The following is a 16953-nucleotide window of genomic DNA, read 5'->3' on the forward strand; positions in this document are numbered from 1 at the left end:
AATCTATCTCGTCATGCGTGCCTACCTCATTTGATTACTACTGGTATCCTGGAGCACTGTGATAAAGAATTCTGACACTGCATTTATGGCATATGGGAAGGCCTGTCATGATTAGTTAGTGATGTCTAGCAAGTGAAGTGTTTTGAGTGGTAAATGTGGCATCACAAGAGTAGATGTGCCTTGCTTTTCTGTCCTGACTGCTGTTGTCAAAGAGATAGCTATTAAGAGTATGGTAGCACCAAATCTGCGATTTCATGTATGACACTTACAAGTAAACATCATAGTTGGTGGTCATTATTTTGTACAACATACTTAAATCAGATTTAACGCTAAAAGAGATACTGGTTGAGATGCAGTATTATATTTCAACCAAATACTAGATTATTGCATTTTTGTTGGGGTTTCTCAGGTGCATTTATGTATTACTGTCCTGTCAGCTGCTGGTTTAATTTTAACCAGAGTCATATGATAGAATCAAGATTTCTCATTGTTATTCACCCATGGAACACTAGTCAGAAATTGTCGGGAACCCAGACATCGAAGCATTGCTTTGTTTGGCAGGTTATCTATATTCCAGGTCAGAGAGTATACCTGGTCCACAGCAGTAGACAAAATAGACAAAAATCCCTTCCTTTACATTTTAATACATATCGCTGACAGATATTATCAAAGTTAATGTTATATGTAAATATTACATATATTGGTGAGTATCAGTAGTTTGTATAGGAAGTTTTCTGGTTAAAGTAAGAGTCACGTATTTTCTCAGATTTTATATTAAAATTTTTTCCTCTGTAAGTACCAAAATAAAAAACCCCATGCAAGACTTTGCTAAGCAGATCCAGCTTTGCTGATCTCAGTACAAAAATACTGGCTTTGAAATATCGGTGGTAACAGTTTCTCATGTTTGAGCCCAAAATGACTAGAATCCTTAAGACTAAGCAAGACAGACAGACAACCAGCCATCGCCACTGCTCTGTTTCATTACTTTTATGGAGCATTCTTGAGACAGACATAGTTTAGTGGCTTGTAACCCTAACAACAACTCTTACGAAGCACATACTGTTGTCATTCCTATTTATAATTGAGGTGATTGTGACTTGGTGAGGTTAAGAACTCTCCAGAGTTACCAAGTGTTTAAATTGTAGTGCAGAGATTTTAATTCTTCTTTTCTGGCATTAAGAAATACATAATCTTAACCCTTAAATTGCCATATTGGACTTAGGGTTTTTGGAGTAGTCAGAGAAAGAGATCAGAAATCAACGGGCTTTATTTCTCCTCTTGTCTTTTGCCGAAGGTCTACAGACCTGTAGAGAACCATCTTGAATGTGACTCAGTACCTCTTCCTCTTTTCCCTTAACATTTAGTCATCTTTCAAGGGGCTTCCTTGGTGGTGCAGTCAGTAAAGAATCTGCCTGCAGTGTAGGAGATCTGGATCCCTGGGTCAGGAAGATCCCCTGGAGGAGGACATGGCAACCCACTCCAATATTCTTGCCTGGAGAATCCCCATGGACGGAGGATCCTAGAGTGCTGCAGTCCATGGGGTTGTAAAGAGTTGGACGTGACTGAGTGACTAAGGACAGCACAGGACTTCTTTCAAGACAACCCAGATATTACCTTTTCAAGGAGGGCTTCTTTGTATTTCGATGCCCCTTACTAGGTAGAACAGGGAAGAAGAAGAGATTCTATATTCCTTCTGATTACTTTTGCTTTAGTACTTACAATGTTGGACATAATCTCTTCAAGTGTTTGTCTCTTCCCCTTGACCATGAGCTATTGAGGACAGAGTATGATGTTTCTTCTCGGTAACCCCAGAGCCCAGGGTATGGTGGATATTACATCAGCACTGTTAAACTGAACCAGAATTGCTTCCTGACAGCATATACTTTTGCTCTGTAAATAATTTTGCAAACGTTTGTCATAAAATACAACTGAAATCTGACCATCAGATCTTGCTTTCTCTGTTCTCAGGTTTGATGAACATCCCTTCTGAATCTTCCCAGCAGTCCCACACTTCTTGTTCCTATCAGCACTCTCCCAGCAGTACAGTGAGCTCTCACCCACACAGCAACCAAAGCAGCCTGACCAACAGTCATGGCAGTGGCCTCAACACCACGGGCAGTAATTCGGTTGCACAGGTCTCACTGTCACATCCCCAGATGCACACACAGCCGTCTCCACATCCGTCCCATCGACCGCATGGTTTACCGCAGCATCCACAGCGTCCCCAGCACCCAGCACCACACCCACAGCAACACAACCAGCTCCAGTCCCCTCACCCCCAACACCCCTCTCCACACCAACACATACAGCACCATCCGAACCACCAGCATCAGACGCATCAGACGTTGACACATCAGGCGCCTCCACCCCCACAACAGGTATCCTGTAATTCTGGTAAGTTTTTGTCTTCTGACTTGTTGTGTTTGGCTGTGAATTCCAATCTCTTATCTGGGGCTTATATATATTTTCTGTCCGTATTCTCATCTGTCTTCTTTTATGTTTCCTTGCTATAGTCCTATAATTGTAAATTGTTTAATCCATAGATTAACCTGGATTATTGTCTTGATTACAGTTTATTAGTATAACATAAGCAAACTCAGCAACCCTTGCAGGTTTTGGTTTTTAACTCTTTGTCCTTCTGGAAAATGAGCATTTTAAAGAAGAATGTAATGCACAGTCTGTCTGCAATCTGTTGTGATTCAGTGTGGTATAGAAGAAAGAGTATAGATTTGTGTCTGAAAGACCTGCATTTCAATCCTCATTATGACTCTTAGATCTTAGGTGCAGTAACTCTTTTAGTCTTGTTATTTTTTTATCTATAAAAATAAAACAACACTGGTACACAGTGCTGTTATGAGGATCATATTGGGAATACAAGATTAAAATGCCTAGTCTGGCATGTGTGCTTAGTCAGTCATGTCCGACTGTGTGATGCTGTGGACCATAGCCTGCCAGCTTCCTCTGTCTGTGGAATTCTCCAGGCAAGAATACCGGAGTCAGTAGCCATTCCCTTCTCCAGGGGATGTTCCCAACCCAGGGATCAAATCCTGGTCTCTTGGATTCCAGGCAGATTCTTTACTCCCTGAGCCACTAGGGAGGTCTAGTACTTTGTGTTTATGTATTTGGTGAATGTTCCTACTCTTTCTTTCTTTGCATATTCCTGCCAAGTGTTTCATTTATAATGATAGATTCATACCCTGAATTTTTTTTTTTAAGTCTGCTGCTCATAAGATAGGTCTTGATGGTTTCTGGTGGGATGCTTAACTGACATTGCTCACAGACCAGGCAGTCTCGCATTGCAGAACTCCAAAGGGTGCCACGGACTTCTGCAAGGTGAATGGGGCCTCTTGGAATTTTGCAGAATACAACTGGGTTCAATTCTTAGATACATCACAGTGGCCTTGTTATGTCACCTCTAGGTTCAATTTCATTTATTTGTAAATAATACCTTTCCTTCCTGTCTCACAGAACAGATTGCCCCAACACAAGATATAGTGGGTTTGAGTCCATTTGTAAAACTGGATTGGGATCATCCAATACCAGGAATGAGGCTAGCTCAAACTTTTGCTATCCAAGATTTATAATATTGTCAGTATTACTTTTATAGGTGTTTCAAGTGATTGGTATGCAACACTTGATATGCTCAAAGAAAGCTGTCGAATTGCCAGCAGTGTTAACTGGTCAGATGTAGACCTCTCACAGTTCCAAGGTGAGTATCGGTTCCTTCTTCCTTATAACCAAATACACATGACCGTGTATTTTTGAGTACACTGTAAGTTTCTTTGAAATAAGCGTGTCCTTATATAGTGTTTCTTTTACAGTTGGTAATATGCTTAAAAACAACACTTTGTAAAATTCTTAATTAAGTCTTCTGGCCAGTTGATGTAGTAGATGGTCACAGACAAGAGATCTGAGGGAAATAAGAATCAGTCTTTGAATAATTTAGAAAATGTCATAAGCAAAAGATTACCAGTGAAAGTTTTGAGGGCTGGAAAAAGGTTGCTGGTTTTTTTGCAATGTTTGCAGGACCATGCTAACAGTATTTTTAATGTTTTCCTCATAGGTTTGATGGAGAGTATGAGACAGGCAGATCTCAAGAACTGGTCTTTAGATCAGGTTCAATTTGCTGATCTCTGTTCTTCCCTTAATCAGTTCTTTACCCAAACTGGCCTTATCCACTCACAGAGTAATGTCCAGCAGAATGTCTGTCATGGTGCCATGCATCCAGCAAAAGCTTCCCAACACATTGGAACAGGTATGGCTTTAGTTTTCTTCTTGATTTTCTCTTTTTCTCATTCAGCAACTGTTTAGGGCAACTTGATATGTTGTTAATGATAGAAGTGATCCATTTATATCTTTTTATTTCTAAGAAATGAAATCAAGTAATTTATTTAAGGTCTATCTTAGACAAAGGAAGATAAAAGAAACTATGTTTTTATGTCGTGATTTACTTGATTATTTTATTGTTTGTGGTCTTTAACCTTTCAAGTTACCAATCAAGAAAATGTCTTAAAGATATGTGCATTTTAATTGTAATAAGAACATAGTTTTAAGGTGTTATCAATTTAAATTTGTATAGACTTGCAATGAAAACACATCTTATATATCTTCTAAGAATGTTAAAGTTAATTTATTTAGAGTGTATACATAATGGAAGTCTCATTTAAGTTTTACTCTGAACTCAAAATTTGTGCTCTGCATTTTTCATCTTACTTTCTTCTTTTATTCTTTCCCCTTACAGCCATCTCATTTATTCTGTGAGATTGCAGTGCCTACAATTTTCTCAAATTTATATTCTGTGTTTAATATCCAGGTTCTTTCTCTCTTCGTTTTAATTTCTTGATGTCTTTTATCTCCAGGTTGACTTCTTTCCTGTTCGTTGGCTTGTTTTAAAACTTTATGCTGAAAAGCCCTCTCTTTCTATCCTGAGTTGCTTCATTCAGTTGTTATCCTAGCTTATTTCACATACTTGGTCTTTCCATATTCTGTAGAACTCTAGTCCTTTTTGTGACTCTTCATTTCTGTCTTTTTTTTTTTTTTTCCAGTTTATTTTTTAATGGAAGGGAATTGCTGTACAGAATTTTGTTGTTTTCTGTCAAACCTCAACATGAATCAGCCATAGGCATACGTATATCCCCTCCCTCTTGAACCTCCCTCCCATCTCCCTCCCCATCCCACTCCTCTAGGTTGATACAGAGCCCCTGTTTGAGTTTCCTAAGACATAAGCAAATTCCATTGGCTATCTATTTTACATATGATAATGTAAGTTTCCATGTTACTCTCTCCATACATCTCACCCTCTCCTTCCCTCTCCCCATGTACAAAAGTCTGTTCTCTATGACTGTTTCTCCATTGTTGCCCTGTAAATAAATTCTTCGGTACCGTTTTTATAGATTCCATATATGTGTATTAGTATATGATACTTATCTTTCTCTTTCTGACTTACTTCACTCTGTATAGTAGTTCCAGGTTCATCTACCTCATTAGAACTGACTCAGATGTGTTCCTTTTTATAGCTGAGTAATGTTACATTCTGTGTATGTACCATAACTTCTTTATCCATTCATCTATCAGTGGACGTCTAGGTTGCTTGCATGTGCTAGCTATTGTAAATAGTGCTGCAGTGAACACTGGGGTACATGTGTCTTTTTCAGTTTTGGCTTCCTTGGGGTATGTGCCTGTGAGTGTGATTGCTAGGTCATATGGTGGTTTTATGTGTCTATACACATCACATTTATCTGTTCGTCTGTTAATGAACGCTAGGGTTGCTTCCATGTTTCAGCTATTGTAGATAATGTTGTGTGAACATGAAAGTACAAATATTTTCTAGGCCCTGCTTTCAGTTATTTTGGGTATATACTCAGAAGTGAAATTGCTGGATCCTGTGCTAATTCTTACGTTTTATTTTCTGAGAAACCATCATACTGTTTTTCATAGCAACTGTACCATTTTACATTCCCACCAACAGTCAATAAGGGCTCTAATTCGTCTACATCCTTGCCAACATTTGTTATTTTCTCTTTTTTTTAATAGCAGTTATTTCAGTGGATGTGTGGTAGAGTCTCATTATGGTTTTGATTTGTATGATTAATGACGTTGAGCGTCTTTTCATCTTATTGGCCATTTTTTTAATCTTCTTTGGGAAATGTTCTTTGCCCATTTTTTTATCAGGTTTGCTTTTTTGTTGCTGAGTTTGAGGCATTCTCTGTATTTGTGGGTATTGACTCCTTATGAATTGTAAGATTTACATATATTTTCTCCCATTCTTTTGTTTTCTTTTTTACTGTTAGTGGTTTTTTTTTCTTTTGTTCTGATACCTTCAGGATAATATCCAAGAAATCATTGTCAAATTCAATGTCATGAAGCTCTATTAAAAGAGTTTAAAAATTTTAGGTCTTACATATAAGTCTAACCATTTTGAGTGAATTTTTGTATATGGTGTTATATAACAGTCCAATTTCATTCTTCTGTGTGTGTGTATCCAGTTTGCCTGTTACCATTTGTTGAAAAGACTTGTCTTTTGCCCCATTGAATGGTCTTAACACCTTGTCAGAAATCATTCAACTATATATATTTATGTGTTGCTGGATTTTTTATTCTGTTCCATTGGTCTTTGTGCCAGTACATTGTCCAACTATGGTATCTTTGTAGTAAGTTTTGAAGTAAGAAATGTAATGGAACTCTGCATAATGTAATGTGGCAGCCTGGATGGGAGGAGAATTCAGGGGAGAATGGATACATGTATGTGTATGGCTGAGTCCCTTCACTGTTCATCTGAAACTATTACAACATTGTTAATCAGCTATACCACAATACAAAATAAAAAGCTAAAAAACAACAAAAAAAGTGTGAGTCCACCAGCTTTATTCTTTTTCTGGATAGTTTTGACTGTTTAGGGTCTCTTGAGATTCCATATGAATTTTAGGATGGGATTTTCTATTTCTACAGAGGTCATTGAGATTTCTTATATGGATTACATTGAATCTGTGGATTGCTTTGACATATTGAGTCTTGAAGTCCATGAACATGACGTGTGTGTCTATGTCATCTTTAATTTTTTTTCATCAGTGTGTTGTAGTTTTCATTGTACAAGTTTTTAATCTCTGTAAGTTAATTTATTCCTCAGTCGTTTTATTCTTTTTGATGTCACTGAAAATGGGATTTTTTGTCATTTCCTTTTCAGATTGTTCATATATAGGAATGTGATTAAATTTTTCATGTTGACTTTGTATCCTGCTACTTTGCTGAATTCATTTCTTATAACAGTTTTTTTGTGTGTAATCTTGAGGGATTTTACACGTGAAATTATATCTGTGAACAGAGATAAATTTACTTTTTCCGTTTGGATGCCCTTTGTCTCTCTTTTTTGCCTAGTTACTCTGGCTAGGATGTCCAGGACTATGCTGAACAGAAGTGGTGAAAGTGAACATCTTTGCTTTGGTCTTAATAGGAGCAGAAAACCTTTCAGTCTTCTACTATTGAATATGATGTTTGTTGTGGGATTTTCATACATGGCTTTTATAATGTTGAAGTGATTTCTTTCTATTCCTAATTTGTTGAGTGTTTTTATCATTAAAGGACTTCCCTGGTGGCTCAGACAGTAAAGAATCTCCCTGCAATGCAGGAGATGTGGGTTTGATCCCTGGATTGGGAAGATCCCATGGAGAAGGGAATGACTACCCACTCTAGTATCCTTGCCTGGAGAATTCCATGCGAAGAGGAGCCTGGCAGACTACATCCCAGGGAGTTTCAAAGAGTCAGACACAACTGAGCAACTAACACCTTCATACTTTTATCATAAAAGGTGTTGACTTTTGTCAAACGCTTTTTCTGCATCAGTTGAGATGATTGTGAGAGCTTTCCCCCCTTCATTCTGTTAATGTGATTATATTACACTCATCAGTTTTAGTTCTTCTTCAAATATGTGGTAGAATTCACCCATGAAACCATCATATCCTGGGATTTTATTTGTACAGGGTTTGTTTTTTTGTTTTTGTTTTTAATGTATTGAATCTTCTTACTCGTTATAAATCTGTTCAGGTTTCTTCTTTTTTCATTATTCACTTTTTGTTGATTTTGTGTTTCTAGTAATTTGTCTCTTTCACCTAGGGTGTCCAGTTTGTTGGTATACAGTTATTCAAAGAGTTCTCATTCTTTTTATTTCTGTAGAATCAGTAGTAATGTTACTATTTTCAGTTCTCATGTTAGTAATTTGGATCTATTTTTCTTAGTCCATTTAGTTAAAGCATTGTCAGCTTTTTTTTTTTTTTTCCTGGAGAACTAACTTCTGGTATTACAGATTTTTCTGTAATGTTTTACTGTTCTCTGTTTCTTTTATCTCTGCTCTAACCTGTACTACTACTTCTTGTCTGCTGGCTTTGGGTTTGGCATCTTCTTTTTGTAAGTCTGTTTTTTAATGTAAGTCTTTATAGCTATAAATTTCTGTCTTAAAACTGCTTTTGCAGTTTCCTATAGGTTTTGGTATGTTCTGTTTTTGTTTGTATTATCTCTTAAGTATATTCTGATTTTCCTTGTGACTTCTTTAATCCATTGGTTAAGTGTATTATTTAATTTCCACAAATCTGATAATTTTCCAGTTTTACTTTTGTTTTTGATTAATTTGTCCCGCTGTGGTCAGAGAAGACACTTTGTATGGTATCTATCATTTAAAATCTATTGAGGGACTTCCCTGGTGGTCTAGTGGCTAATGTACCGTATACAGAGGGCCCAAGTTCAATCCTTGGTCAGGGAACCCATATGCCACAACTAGGATTGAAGATCTTCCATGCAATAGCTAAGACCTAGTTCAGCCAAATAAATAAATATTTTTTAGAAATCTGTTGGGACTTGACTTATAGCCTAACATGGTTTATTCTGGAAAATATCTGATGCACTTGAGAAGATTGTTTATGCTGTTATTGTTGGGTGGAATGTTCTATAAAGGTCTATTAGATCTAGTTGGTTTATTGTGTTAAATCCTCTGTTTGCTTATCTTCTGTCTGGTTGTTCTATCCATTATTGAAATAATGGGTATTTAAGTCTCCAGCTATAATTGTAGAGCTGTTTATTTCTCCTTTCAATTCTGTTTTTGCTTCATGATTTTTGCAGTCTGTTATTAGGTGCATAAATGTACATAAATGATTATAAATGTTCTGTCTTCTTGCTATTTTGCACCTTTTGTTGATATATAATATCCTTTACAGGGAGTAAGACTTTACAAGATATCTCTTATAACCTTTTTTGGTCTAAAGTCTTTTGTCCGTTATTAGTACAGCAATCTCTGCTCTTCTTTGGTTGCTATTTGCATGGAATATCTTTTCATCCTTTCACTTTCAATCTGTTTGTGTCTTTGGATCTCAAGTGAATCTCTTATAGTAGCATATGGTTGGATCATGTGTTCTTATCCATTCTGCCAATCTCCATCTTTTGATTGAGAGGTTTGATCCGTTTATATTTTAAAGAATTATTGATAAGGAGTGACTTTTATGTTTTACCATTTCTTTGCTATTCCTTGTGGCTTTTTTTGTCCCTTATTTCCAGCATTACTGTTGTCTTTTGTGTTTAGTTGATTTTTTGTAGTGAAATGTTTAAATTCCTTTCTCATTTCTTTTTGTGTATATTCTGTAGCTGTTTCTTTGTGGTTACCATGGCAATTGAGTTTAACATTCTAAAATTACAACACACTAATTTGAATTTATATCAAAATTAGAGGTGTAACTTCTATAACATGTGAAAACTCTGTTCCTTTTCATCTTCACCTCTGCCTCTGTTGGTTGTCAATGTCTCAGTATTACATGATTCTACATTCTGTGCCCAAAACATATATGATAATTATTTTTAATGTGTTAGTCTCTTAAATTAGGTATAAAACATGTGAAGCTGCAAGCCAAAGTTACAGTAATATGAACTTTTATACTAATAGCGTTTAGAAAACATATTAGCATCTTAAATCATATATAGAACAAAAAGTGGAGTTAAAAGTCATTGTTATGATAATACTATCTCCATAATTACCCATGTATTTACCTTTATTGAGATCTTTATTTTTTCTTATGGCTTTAAGTCACTATCTAGCGTCCTTTGATTTCTTCCTGCAAGACTCTCTTGACCATTATCTTCCAGGACAGGTCCAGCAGTAACAAACTACCTCAGCTTTTACTCTTCTGGGAATGTCTTAATTTCTGCCTCACTCTTGAAAGGACTCTTTTACCAGCTGTACGATTCTTTGTTGACAGTTGTTGTTGTTTTGTCTCTTTTAGCACTTTGAATAGATTGACCTTCTGGCCTCTGAAATTTCTGATGAGGAATATGCTTATTGTCTTAATTGAGGATACCGTGTATGTGACAAGTCACTTCTTTCTTGCTTTCAAAATTCTCTTTATCTTTGGCTTTTGAAAATGTGCTCACAGTGTGTCTTGGTGTGGGTTCCTCTGACTTCATCTTACTTGGAGTTCATTGAGCTTCCTGGATGTTTATATTCCTGTCTTCCATCAAATTTGGAAGGTTTTCACCTATAATGTGTTCAGATAGTCTTTCTACCCCTTTTTCACCCCCTTTTCTCTCTCTTCTTCTGGAACTCCCAGAATGTATAATTGGGCTGCTTGCTAGTCCCAGTTAGGTCCCTTAGGCTCTGTTTGCTTTTCTTCAGTCTTTTTTCTTTCTGTTAATCTGTCTCAGTAATTTTCATTGTCCTGTCCTCTCTTCAAGCCTGCTGATTGTTTTCCTCTGCCTGCTCAGGTCTTCTTGAGTCCCATCCACTGCTGTCCTGTCAGAGTGGCCAGGCATCTCTTATGGATTCTCTCTAGACTGAGATCCCGGATTATTTTCTTAAAACCCTTTGTTCCTAGACTTCTGTGGTCATTTCTTTTTGATCCTTGATCAAAAGGATCATTTGTTCTGGATCTGTTGTGTTCTGGTTTTTGTTGTTGCTCAGTTGCTCAGTCGTGTCTGACTCTTTGCAGCCCCATGGACTGTGGCACACCAGACTTCTGTCCTTCACTATCTCCCAGAGTTTGCTCAGACTCATATGTTCATTGAGTCAATGATGCCATCCAGCCATCTCATCCTCTGTCACACCTTTCTCCTCCTGCCCTCAATCTTTTCCAGTCTCAGGGTCTTTGAGTGGGCTCTTTGCATCAGTGGCCAGAGTATTGAAACTTCAGCATCAGTTCTTCCAATGAATATTCAGGGCTGATTTCCTTTAGGATTGGCCGGTTTGATCTCCTTGCAGTCCAAGGGACTCTCAAGAGTCTTTTCCAACACCACAGTTCAAAAGCATCAATTCTTCAGCACTCAGCTTTCTTTATGGTCCAACTCTCACATCCATACATGACTACTGGAAAAACCATAGCTTTGGCTAGACGGACCTTCGTTGGCAAAGTAATGTCTCTGCTTTTTAATATGCTGTCTAGGTTGGTCATAGCTTTTCTTCCAAGGAGTAAGCGTCTTTTCATGGCTGCAGTCACCATCTGCAGTGATTTTGGAGCCCAAGAAAATAAAGTCTATCACTGTTTCTCCATCTGTTTCCCATTGTTCCCCATTACTCTCTGACCTTGTCTCCTTTTCCCTACCCCTCCTGTCACAGCCCTGCTCCTGCACTGCTGGCCTCCCTGCTGTTACTTGAACACTCCAGACACACACCACCTACCACTTGCTCTTTCCTCTGTCTTGAGTGACTTCCCCAGATAGACACATGACTCAAGTTTTTCCCTAAAAAAGCACCTACTCAAGTGATGACTTCCCTGATCATCTTACTTAAATAATGCCTACTATTCAGCACCCCTTTCCCCCCTCCTTGCCTTATTTTTCTCCATAGTGTATATAATACACTATTTAATTTATTTCCCTCCCTTCTTCCCATCTTCATCCTTCCCAATAATCTGAAAACAAGTTCCAAAAAGGCTGGGAGTTTTATTTTTCGTTTATACTTATTAGCACAAATACTTCTTAAATGAATGAATGGTCATTCAACAAAAGTCTGCTTTCAAGAAATATGTTTTGTGATTAGATTTGTTATTGAAATATAGTTGATTTGCAATATTAGCTTTAGGTGTGCAGCACAGTGTAGAGTTTAAAATTCTCATGACTACATTCTAAATATTACAGGATCTCAGAAATCTTTAGAAGCTGCTTTGTAAGTTAATTTCCTGCTTAGAAAGTCCAAGTACACTCTCATTGTTCAGTCTGTAATGAGAACATGGCGGGGGCGGGGGAGATGAGAAGTACTGAGAATCTATGTGCAAACAAAAGCGTTATGAATGTGACAGTTTCAAAAAGTTAAAGCCATTTGTTTAATGTGGGTGTCAGTTTATGCCCATCAACTTGTTTATTTTCATGATTCTTCTCTAATTCTCACCTGTCTCCTCCTTTACCCAGAGGAGTGAAGACCTGTAGCCTGATTCAACCTTAAGAAAGAACATGAGCCACAAATGTGAAGGCTGGTCAGCACTTGGCAGAACTTTTTCTCCTGCAAAAATATACTAGCGCTGTAACTTCATATAACTTTTCTCTTCTTCTGAAGTCTTTGGTATGGCAGATTGGTCAAAGACCTCAGTTCGGACTTTGAACTTTTCTATAAAAAAGCATGTCATCTTGGGAGGCAGTAGCTGGAAGTCAGAAGTCTTGGGTTCTCTCCCTGGTTCTTTCCCATCTTCTCTCATCTCACTTTCTCACCTACATGAACAGAAGTAGGGCTGGGTTAGATTATCTCTGAGACTGTCTCAAGCTGGAACAGTCTGACTTTCCAGTGGCAGGTGGAAACTCGGAGTGGCCAAAGATAGTGTGCCCTACCTTGAATACAAAAGGAAGACTTTTCTCTTTCTGTTTTCTCTGGGAAAAATGATCACTGTTTGCTAGTTTGATTACGGTATTCTTAGAGTACAGGTGTAGTCTGTGTGAAACACTAGCGTACCTTAGGGGAAAAGCCTTTCCAGTACTCCAGATGTTTCATAATGTAAAACTGATGTTACCGTGGTTCTTCCCCAGGAATTATTGTGGGTGCCTGTGATGTTTCCTCCCCTCCCTTTCTGTTTTGCATTAGGATGCAGTGTAATTGACATTTTGGAGCTGTTACACTTGATGACTGCTGTCAATGAAAGCATATTAATTTAAGAACCTTCTGAAATGCTGTTTAAATAAGATTTATATTTCCCATCTTCACACTTCTAAATAATACATTGTTAACCACTTTTGCGGTGGCTCTTTTACTTTCTATATATATTTCCTATCATTGTGTGCTGCCGGGGTCCAGGCCCGGTGGATCCAGGGAATTCGAAGGTGGGGACGGCGTCGGCGTCTTTGGAAAAATACATATTTAATTACAGATATAGAGAGAGATTAGAAACGGATAGTGTAGTAGGAGATAGTGTAGTGGAGAAAAGGAGGCTGAATCCAGATGGGAATTCAGCCATAGAAACAGGAGCAAGAAAGAAGCGACATGGGGGAATCAGTCTTTCCAGAAACTGATCCAATTTCTTTATTTTTGGGTTTGCTTATATACCTTTTGTTACACATAGGGATGAATACAGAGTCACACGGGGGTCAGCAGTCCTGACCTTTATCAAAATCAGGTGCTTCACATAAATGTATAAAAAAAAGGTCTTAGGGATATTACATCATCTTCTGGCCATGAGTGAGACCTGCTGACATTTTATGATCCTTTTTCTGATAACCAAAAAACTTATTTCTTCCAAGGGTGTTTTTTCTTAAACCAGGCACCACCCTCCAAATAAAGTTACATTCCTATAGGGTGAGGGTGTAGTGAGTTACAATCAAGAAAGGAATTTATTTAACCCAAGGTTAACATGATTAATCTTAAAGGTTAATACTTATTTCTCCTATATGCTTAAAGGTTAATACTTATTCTCCTATATGTTAGTTATATTCATTATAAGGGCAGGGAATATGGAGATTTAGCAGCAAACATCAGCCCAACAAATGAAAATCCTTTCACCAATGCTCCCCTTAAGATCTATTTAGTCTTAAGATAGTGATAAAGTTACATTTTTACATAACAAGGACACAGTGATTTATAACAAAGTACAGTGATCTATTACAAAAGAGAAAATTCATTAACTCAAAAAGTCTAGTATTGCTAACCTTAAAAACTACTATATTTCCTTTTCTATATTCCAAATACATTGATTAATATATTCCCAGGTGCTTAAGGATATGGAGGCCTGGTGGCAATCATTGACTCAACAAGAAGAAAAAGCCCTATGCTAATTAGACTTTCAAAATACTCCAAAACTCTCTGTGCTGTTTATGGTTGAGAGGTAGTAAACAGTCATGTGGTAGTGGCAGGAGTATGGATAATCCTGTCACACAAGCTAGTCTGTCAGCAGAGAGGTTTGACCTGAGACATCCTTGTCCTACCCAGAGCAGGGAATTAGCAGCAATTATTGACACAACAAATGAAAAACCCTTCACCAATATAATTCCCAACCAACCCACTATACTAATAATTTCTAACTCCCCAAAAGAATTTGCCTTTAGTAAGTCTAAAACATCTCGTGCCTCTCAGGTTAGGAGGCTGTGGCCGGACGAACCTATACAGGCGGGCTAGATAACCCTTCAGAGGAGGTTAGAGCTGAAACACTCCTGTCACGCCCAAGAATTTTTATTGCCTTGGAGCTGCATGTTTACTCCTCCTCCGAGAGAAACGGTTATGGGGGAGAGCCCCCTGTAAAGTCAGAGGTGTAGGTGAGAGCATAAAACAGACTCTGGTTTGGGGGTAGATGCTTGGGAACAGGGGGTTTCCTGAGGCTTGATCACGCCTTTGCGTATGCCAAGCCTCCTTCCTCATGACCTTTGCCATGGGGGGAGTTCTTCACACTGGCCCCCGGCAGTGCACCTTCAGTTACTTTGTGAATCAGCTTGGGCACACTTAGTTGTGCCTTTAGGATGAGAAAATCAGGGCAGTAGAGGCAACTGTTCCTGGAAAGAACCTATGAGTTAGAGCTGAATTGTAGCCTGGCGTCTGTCAGACTGATGTGTCTTTGAACAAGTCAGCTCAACCTTCTGAGCGTCAGTTGCCTCATCCATAAAATGGGATAATCCCTGTCTTGCCTTCACTGGGGGCCTAGAGGGAAACTCAGATGAACTAATGGATCTGAAAATGCTTCTGAACTATGATAAGGTATGTAACAACAATAGACATAATTGGCCTGCAAGCTTCCAGAGAATTAGAGGCAGTGCCAGAGTTGGTACCAGTGTATCCACCCATCCCGGCACCCTGTCTGAAAATCCAGCATTGCCTCTGGAGGAGTTTTAGCATCCAGAAGGAGAGCCTTTCCCTTCCGTTTCCATCTTCACTTTACCAGCTTAATTTAGTTTTAGGTGACAATTCTATTAAGATTTTTATGCTTGATTTGTTTTACTTATGGTAATAGGTTTTCCTTCTTTGTTCTTTTCAATCTGATTAGGAAATCTGTACATAGACTCCAGGCAAAATCTCCCTCCTGCAGTGATGCCGCCCCCTGGTTATCCTCACATCCCACAGGCACTCAGCACTCCAGGAACAACGATTGCAGGTAATTTGAGGTGTGAGGTGTTGGGGTTGGTGCTCAGAGTTTAATACGGAAAGGCTTTTTTAGCTTTTCCAGCAGTGGATGAAGCTACCTCAGGAGGGAGTGAACTCCCTGTTTCAGAGGGGTCGGGGGTGCAGAATACCTATAAAATGAGGATCATAAGGGAACCTTGTAGAGCCTTCTGGGTGGATTAGTGAGAGCATGTGCGTTGAGTTCCTGGCATGAAGAAGTGTTCAGTAGGTGTCTGTTTCTTCTTCCTTTCTTCTCTCGTGAGTCACTGCTGATGTTGGTTCCTTCCAGGCCATCACGGAGCCATGAGCCAGCAGCACATGATGCCTTCCCAAGCCTTCCAGATGCGGCGCTCTCTGCCTCCAGATGACATCCAGGATGACTTTGATTGGGATTCAATTGTGTAGAGCTTGTTTCTCAAGGCACCAGACCCAGTGTCATCTTTCTGTGCAGTGGAAGGGAAAGGTTTAAGAGAATCCAGTTGAGAAAACAAAGTTGCTAATCATTTTACCAATGTTATCAAAATTTTTTTTGAAGACAATCAAGATTTTAGCTGGATGAGCTACTGCTTTTATCTGACCCAGACGAGTACTACATGTTTGTCTCCCTGCCAGCTGCCCTATGTAGCTCCTAACTGTTGTGTGATTTGAACGGCTTTTGCATATTGTGTCAGTTTGATGTTGACCACAAGTGCCAGACTGATTTTTCAGACAGAGCCTGTTTTGCTGCAAGCAGTTTATAGATGCATATGTATAAATATGTGTACAAAAATTACTAAAAGGCTTCAGTTCTTTTCTAATTGGATTATTATGTCTTGAGAAGAAAGTTACTGTGAGTTTTTATTCCTTGTTAGGTTATTTTATGCAGAATGATTTTAACTCATGTAGGCAACTGAAAGGAAATAGATTTTTTTCAAAGCCCAGTTCCCCTTATTTAAAATCATTTTTGGAAATGTGAATATTGAGTTCTCCTTAGTAAGTCATAGAGAACCCAGAGTTTGATACTCTCCAAACAATCTAAAGGGGCACGTTGTTCCCGAGTAGCAGGAAGGACTGACCGGATGTTTTTTGATGCCTGGGGGATTCTAGAGTTCATGTTGTACCTTGTCAGCATCTGTTTTTCTATCTAAGTCTACACTGTCTGCCAGTTCTAAATGTGTTTGATTGATTAGAATCTGGGCATTCTCGGCTTTTTAAACAAATCAATGTCTCCACATTCACATATGTATTTATTATTCAAAAGTGTTATTTTAATATTTATTGCTATCTTCTGTGAATGCCCAACTCCTGTTGGGTTCATTAAGAAGAAATGCAGTGTCTGCAAGCACAGAATTAGTTTTCTTGGTAAGAGTTTACAGACAAGACAATCAGAGAGAGAGTGTGTCTTTCTCTTTGTCATTATTCCTGCCTTGTGAGTA

At 38.4% G+C, this 16953-nt stretch overlaps 1 protein-coding gene across 2 annotated transcripts in view; it reads left to right on the forward strand.

The window, feature by feature from the left end:
• FOXJ3 (forkhead box J3) overlaps positions 1 to 16277 on the forward strand; it is a 145723-nt gene extending 129446 nt beyond the window's left edge. For both annotated transcript variants that reach the window (XM_068963909.1, XM_068963910.1), the window contains 5 exons: positions 1969 to 2394; positions 3608 to 3709; positions 4064 to 4255; positions 15423 to 15530; positions 15828 to 16277. In XM_068963909.1, the coding sequence (XP_068820010.1) occupies positions 1969 to 2394; positions 3608 to 3709; positions 4064 to 4255; positions 15423 to 15530; positions 15828 to 15943 (944 nt within the window). In that variant the 3' untranslated portion in view covers positions 15944 to 16277. The remainder of the gene's footprint in view (positions 1 to 1968; positions 2395 to 3607; positions 3710 to 4063; positions 4256 to 15422; positions 15531 to 15827) is intronic.
• Positions 16278 to 16953: the final 676 nt, after the last annotated feature.

This window comes from Capricornis sumatraensis, chromosome 2, assembly GCF_032405125.1.
Source record: "Capricornis sumatraensis isolate serow.1 chromosome 2, serow.2, whole genome shotgun sequence".
NCBI lineage: Eukaryota > Metazoa > Chordata > Mammalia > Artiodactyla > Bovidae > Capricornis > Capricornis sumatraensis.